Source organism: Simochromis diagramma, unplaced genomic scaffold (assembly GCF_900408965.1).
Source record: "Simochromis diagramma unplaced genomic scaffold, fSimDia1.1 OVJJ01000753.1, whole genome shotgun sequence".
Lineage (NCBI taxonomy): Eukaryota > Metazoa > Chordata > Actinopteri > Cichliformes > Cichlidae > Simochromis > Simochromis diagramma.
The window spans coordinates 2996702-3004279 of NW_024387523.1; the positions used below are offsets into that span (position 1 = coordinate 2996702).

General features: G+C 37.4%; 1 protein-coding gene across 1 annotated transcript; it reads left to right on the forward strand.

Annotated features, from left to right (window-relative positions):
* Positions 1-428: 428 nt before the first annotated feature.
* On the forward strand, positions 429-4170 carry LOC120726463 (XK-related protein 8-like). Its single transcript, XM_040020062.1, has 3 exons — positions 429-873; positions 1385-1617; positions 3280-4170. Exons 1-3 carry the CDS (start codon positions 566-568, stop codon positions 4008-4010), a joined length of 1272 nt encoding a protein of 423 aa, XP_039875996.1. The 5' UTR covers positions 429-565; the 3' UTR covers positions 4011-4170.
* Positions 4171-7578: the final 3408 nt, after the last annotated feature.

Sequence of the window (7578 nt, forward strand, 5' to 3'; positions counted from 1 at the left end):
GCTGAAACATCTTCAAGCAACTTAAAGAAGTCCAGATGCTTTTCTTTACAAGCTCCTTTGACTATGATGACCTGGATGACTGAGAACCTTCACTGATGTGATTTTATTTGCAATTTTGGTCAACTTCCTTTAAAAAAATGGGCCAATACTTGCAGGCTTTTGCAATTAAAGTACAAGTACAGCACTTTCAAATAATTTAAATGCATTTCTATTAAATGTAAACATAATAATATTTATAACAGATAAGGCGTGTTAAAACTCTCTGACTGTGATCAGTTGCAGATCTTTTTTTTTTTTTACACCAAGTTCTACTGATTTTTCAATGGAAATACCACAGCATTGTTAAAGGGAAACCTTTCAGTAGGAGGAGTCTACATGTATGGAATATGCCGATACATCTTTAAGACGCTACTGAAAAAAAAAGGGTGGATCAGTTTCTAGGAGGTTCTTTTTAAAACCAAAGTTTGGTTCTCACTGTCAGTCATTCACAGGTTATACGTGAGTTGTAATCAGCTGTCAGTTATAAGATGCAGCTGTGTTAGAAGCAGGCAGCGGGACAGAGAACATGTCAGACACTCAGGGTGAGTCTAAATACTCCTGCTGGGATTTTCTCATCACTTGCGTGGGCCTGCCCTTGTTTCTGACCGACATAGGACTGGATATATGGGCCGCTATTATCTTCTACCAAGAAAAGGCATACGCCTGCCTCGGTGTTCTGCTGCTGCTACTTGTGGGGTCAACACTGCTGGCTCAGGCTTACAGCTGGCTTTGGTACAGCTATGACCAGTTTAAGATGAAGACAAAGGTTGAAGGCCTGCCTACCCAGAGGCAGCTCACGGTTCTGCACGTTTGTCAGCTCGGAGTTTACGTCAGGTAGTATTAAAACAATAATAATGTGTGTAAAGGCTGAGGCTTGTGTGGGAAGCTTAAATTTATTTGCCTGTTTCTAGACAGGTGCAGTTTTTTGTAGAGTAGTTCATAGGAAACACAAGCTGAACCATTATGTGTTGTGCAGCTGAACTGTACTCCACTACAGTGGTGCACATAGTATATACAGTAACTCCAGCAAGCATCAGTCTGCTGCATTAAGTAATCTACACATTATATCATCTGTTTCATTCACAATTTTTTTGCAATATTTCTGTGTTCAAATCAACTGTTGTGAACATGAGAATATTAGAAACACAAGCTGTTTCCTTGGTTTCAGAAGATAAACTGAGGACACATTTTATTTCCTTCATCATAAGTGGGTAAACTGGTTTCATTTGCTCCTTTTCACGCAATGAATACCTGCTGGCTCACAAGAATGGTTCCAGAGAAATTAATCTCAGTGTAGCTAGAAGGAGGATTCGGTCTGACTGGTTATGCTTCATATTTTTCTCAGGCATGCAGGAGTCCTGGAAATGGCAGTACAAAGCATGTACAATAGGCTCCCTGACCCTGAGAAAGGTGCCCTCACGCCAGGAGAACAGAAACCTAAGACTGAGGACATTACCGTGTCCTTGACCCACGATCTAAGCATGTTACGGATCATAGAGACATTTTCAGAGAGCGCCCCTCAGCTCACGCTCATGCTCACCATCATTCTGCAGACGGGCCACCTGGATCCTGTGACAGGTGCAGTTTTACATTTTTACACAAAAATGTATTTTTGAAATCTGTCAAAAACAAATTTCACATCTAGAATGGACTGAATTCACTGAGCTGAACCCATGTTTTTAAACATGGCAGGTGCAGGATTTTTTTCATTCATGTATAGTCTGGTATGTTTGAGAACACAGTGAGAGTCACTGTGTTCTTAATGATTTAAGTGAATGCTGAGGTCCTGAAGTAGAAACACCTATAGGAATGTCAGTTAAGTGTTTTAAGGGTAAATTCAATAAGGCGAGATCTCTTGGAAGAATTTACCACGATTTTTTGAGATAGAGAAATTAACGGATTTGGTAATTAGACTCCAATGACCCCTCATGGCAGAACTGGGTCTCAGTAGTTATAGGATTTAGGACAGGGATGGTGATGATGGTGAAGACAGAGGCTTGCATAGAGGTCTGGCTGCGGTGTCTGAGGTGGATGAGGGGAGGAGATGGATTGCATGAAAAAGAATCTGAAAGGGAGAGTGACACGGAGCACAGATTAAACCGTGCAAAGCGGAAGCTGATTGGCTCAAAGATGGCGGGCGAGAAGACGTTTGGACTAGAGTAATGATGTTAGTGTGTCCCATGTGATGACATGATTATAAAATCAATAGCCAACCTGAGATTTCAGCACATTGTGCTAAGTTGAACCGGTCGATCCTTCCAGTAACACTTCTACAGATTTTAATTTCATGTCGTCGCTTGTGTGAACATTCAAGTTCCCCAGTAGGACAAGAGAGTTCCCGACCAGCGTACTTTCAGCAACCAGCCCAGACACTCCAAGATTGTCAGGTACACTGAACTGTTATTTGACACATGTGGCAACAGTCAGCACCTGTTCCCTGAACTAAAGGCACAGGGAAGCAACCCTCTCATCCACTTTGGAAAAGCGCAATGGAAAGTCACCAAGCCAGAGGAGATACGAATATATCCACCCCTGAGCGCCGGCTGTCACTGTGAGCAACTCCAGATAGGAACATAGTCTATCCCCTCTCCAGACCCCAAAAAATTACAACACAATTACAAAGAATTGGTAACGAATGTCACAGTTACTGATCAGGAATAACTATCAAAAAGTATAGATCAATCAAATAATTTTGCCTTCATTCTAAAACATATTCACGGCTCCTACATTAGCCTCTAATTATTAGTCTGTTATACATAATAATTTTTTACATTATCCAAATTCATAGGAGACATGACAATTAAAATATTTAAAGTACATATATCAACTTTCACTTCCTGCACATATGTCGTCCTCTTTCTTCCGTCTTCCATGTGGCAAGTTCCCATAAAGGTCAAATAAATACATCATAGATAATCTGTCAGAGTCTGTCTGTCACAATCAGAGTCAAGGTTAAGTTCAAAGTGTCACTCCTCATCCTGCTTCAGCTTCCTGCAGCAGGCAAATCTTCATTATTGCCCAATCCAGGCAGCTGCTCTTTGTTTTGATGTGCACCGCACATCCAGTATCTCAGAAAATTAAAAATTAAAATTATTCATTAAATATACTAAAGTCTGCTGATTCTGAGTAGACATATCCAAATTTGATAGATTTGTATTCGGGATGAACCACTTTACAGCATTTTTCAGTGTTTGTCATTTGCATCTTGCTGGTTCTGACACTGTCTCTTGTTCCCTGCAGTGTTGAAGGCTGTCGGTTCAGCTTCAGCTATCGCCTTCACTGTGACGGCCTACCATCGCTCGCTGCGCTCTTTCCTGCCTGACAAGGAGAAGCAGCAAATAACCTCATCAGTCATCTACTTCACCTGGAACCTGGTTCTCATCTCTTCTCGTCTCACTGCTCTCGCTCTTTTCGCCTCCGTGCTGCCCTGCTTCATCTTCGCCCACTTCATCTGCTCTTGGCTGGTTTTATTCTTCTTCGCTTGGCGATCCAAGACGGACTTCATGGAAAGTCCTTGTGGAGAATGGCTTTATCGAGCCACTGTTGGCCTCATTTGGTATTTTAACTGGTTTAGTGTGGTGGAGGGGAAGACGCGGTACAGGACTGCGCTCTATCACGGGTATATACTGACTGATATTTGCATCCTCTGTGCCGTGTGGTGCTGGAAGATGAGCACAGATCCTCCTGATTTTGTGATAGAGCCCATGCACGCTTTAATCACAGCTGCCTGTGTTGTTGCGGTTTACATCCTCGGTCTAATACTTAAAGCTATTTATTATAAACTTTTCCATCCAAACCTTGACAAAAGTAAGATTAAAGGGACCAGCAGAGAGCAGCAACCTGTAAATGAGCCAAATATGGGTGATGAACCGGACGCATGTATGTTTAGAGCCAAAGCAGCCCCCTCCCCACCACCACAACCATGTTGTAATAAAAGAATGAGGAAGCTGGCTGAGAGCTTCTACTGCTAACCTGTTTCACTTTCACAGGAGGCTATAAAGAGACCGAGTCATCACAGGGCTGTGTGTGATTAAGGACTCTAACCTTCTGCATGATTAACCACATATACGGTCGGCTCAAGTTTATGATTTCTGCTCACTATTAACTGGTTCTACTGTCTAACAAAGCATTTAAAAATGCCATTCAATGTTTGTTTTCCCTAGCTTTAATCTTCAGGTCTGTAATGTTCTTGTATGAAATAGTTATCTTTTGCTGTGAAGACATGTTCTTCCATGACTTTCCAGTGGCTGTTCAGTCTTAAAGAATATAGTCATGATTTTTAATTAAAATATTTTCTGATCATTTAAAATACAAAAAACATTTCATAAATAATATTTCAGCTTCCAGAAAAGGAAGCAACGATATTTCCTGTTTTTAAAAAAAAAAAAAAAATCTACTTATATAATTTGTTTTTTCTGTCATCATGTCATTGTGTAAATTACTAATTGAATTTGAAATCTACTCAGTTTTTAAGATGTCTTTAATTATGAAAAACAGCAGATTTTTAAAAAGTTTTTATGCAGATTTTACTCTAAAGTTCCAAGATAACTATCTAATTAATTTAGGTGCTCCTATTGAGACTTCTTAGCACCAAGATTTGTTTGATATATAACCCTCAAGATGTTTTGTTTACATTGATATGTTTTTGTCAAACTCTGATGTGAGCCTTTCAATTTCACCTGGTTTAAAGCCACATTTTAATGAATAATTTGCTTAAGGCATATTTAGAAACACATCATATGAAGGTTCTTTGTTATAAATGTTTATATTTGATATTTTATTTGTAATAGTTGATTACACTTGCCTCTTGCCTAATTTCATGCTTGTTTAAAATTCAGGCGCTGCTGACATATAATCAGTTTTGTGTTCTTAGTATCAGCCTGAGTGTGTGCAGAGAGGCTGTTGTGTTAGATGCAGGCTTCTTTCTTTATTAGGATTTTATTCAGGTTTTTCTTTCCTGACACAAAGCTCACATGAACTTGTGTCTGCTCCTGGTGTCAAAGCAAAATCATTCCTGTTATAACTACAACACAAAATTCTACATAATCATCTCATGCTGGGTAAAAGTCCTTTGAAACACTCCTGAGGATCGACTCCAAACGTTTATCGTTTCCATGTTTGGAGCCCCACCTCTGATAAATTGGTCAGCAAATCTTATCACAGGGTTTTGATGGGAAATGGACAAACTGAACCAATCAGAGAGGCAACAATCTCCTTTGTGACATAAAAGTACTTCCCCGTCTTATCACCCTGACACATTTTCACCTCTAAAGCTCACAGGCTTCAACAATTAGTTAAATCAAACAAGTTTCTTATTTGTTACAAAGAAAGAAAGAAAATATATCACACATGAAATTTCATGACAGAAAATAGCCTTATTACCTTAAAAACTTTAGGAAATGATCTGTGTGTTCTGTCTGAATACAACTGAGATGTTTTTCATATGGATTAATCTTCCATCAGAAACCAAAACTTGTTCTTTCTACACTGCAACAATTCTTATGAAGAACTCCAATGAAAATCTTTTGAAAGTTGTAAGTTGTATTTATACTAAATATGTTGTGAATATTTTCTGTGGTTTACATTTGTAATTCAGTTTCTTCTCAAACAGTTTTTCATATGAAATAAAAAATACAAACTGAGTCTGAAACTTTAAAACATATATTTACATTATATTTAAATCTTACAGAGGTGTTGGGAGTAAACACTGATTATTCTCATTAAATAATTAGCAATAATTATTATGATAGTGTTTAATTTTCAGGGTCTCTTCACTCCTAATGGCCTCACATGTCTTATTTTGTACATTAGCATGTTTACCATGGAAAAAGGAACAAATAAATTCCACTGAGTATTACATGATCATTATGAACTATTATTATGTATTATTTAGAGCTATGGTATATATTTCAATAGACACTTAAGACCAAGTAAAAAGTGAACATGCTGAACGGAGGCAAAGGCCTCTTAGTTTTCTACATTTTTGCTTATTTTTTCTTGGATTCACACTTTGTTAAAGCTGCTTTTCATATTTTGATCTACAATAAAAACACCACAAATCAGGGATTCTGTTTAAGTGATACTGAATGTTTTACACAAAAGGAAAAAAGAAACTCTTCTTCAAAAGCTGAAACACATCAGACTGTTGAGAAGAATATGAGCGTATGTTCACTCCAAACCTTCATCACTTTCCCTCAACTGAAACACATTTCTTTAAACTCTGAGCCGCTGTGCATGTAGAGTGTTCATGGAGACCTTACAGATGCAGTGCAGAAAAAAGGTTGACTACACCAAGATAACACTTAATGACAATGCAGATGATTTCTCCAGTTAAGCATATGGACGATGGTTAAAAACACAACATAAATATGCACACAGTGACACAAACAAAGCTACACTGAAAAATATTTAAACAACAAGCAGAAAAGTATTGCACTGTCATATTTCTTTGTCTTGTGTGCACAAGTGTGGACTGTCATATGGATTAGTGATGATCACTTAAAGTAACTGCGAAGTTTTATAAAGTGATCTCTAAATTCTCATATATTTCAGTTTTGACTGTAGATTTCTGTAAATGTAACAACTTTCATACATTTTTTTTTTAATAAAAATAAAAAAAACAATATCCTGATCCTGATCCCAACCAGCTAGGATACTCTTATCATTTGATAAATGATTTGATAAACAATTATTAGTTATTTAATAAACCAAACAATTTATGCTTTTATCAGGTTTCTGTGACTTTTCTTAGACAAGAATTATGTTTAGTTTCAAATGAAAACAGTAAAAAAGTTTCATGGTTTAGGAAACTGAGCACTAAAGTTCACAGAAAAAAAAGCTGTTTTAATAAATTAACCATGTCAGTTGAAAGAACTTATCTGTCTTCACAGCACACCACTGGGATGTAGACAACAGTCGGCTTTATTCATCCCTTGTGGGGATGTGTTTGGTTTAAGTAAAGGAGCCAAGAGAAAACTTTTAAAAAATACTGTATCATGATTTCTTATTTTTCAGCTCATGCCATGGCTGCAGTAATAGGAATACCAATCACAAAGGCTGTACAAAGGTCTAGTATTATTGTGGATGGTCATATTGAAAAAATAAGCCCATGTGTAGGAGTTAAAAACAAAAAAATGCTAAATCTACTGTAATGAAATCATCGTCAAATCACCAACCTGATCAGTAGGCGCCCTGCTCTAAACGCATTTCTGTGTGTTTAGATAACAAAAGCTAGTGTTTATCTCACTCACCCACTCCATGTTTGTTTACTTTGTTATCAGAGCTGACACTAAAGTAAAATCTTTGTTTACTTTAGTTTCAATTCAGACTTGACCTGATCTCATATCAGACAATTTAAAGTTAAAACCCTTTCACATCAGCAATAGTTGATAGAAAGTGTTCAGATAAACTTTTTTGATGTTTATCAGATATTTGGATTGGGAATCAGTGACAGTGATTTGATGCATTGATTGTGTTGAAAATTTGAAAGTATACAACATCTACTACTTGATTATTTGAAAAAGTTTTTTTCCAATAGCA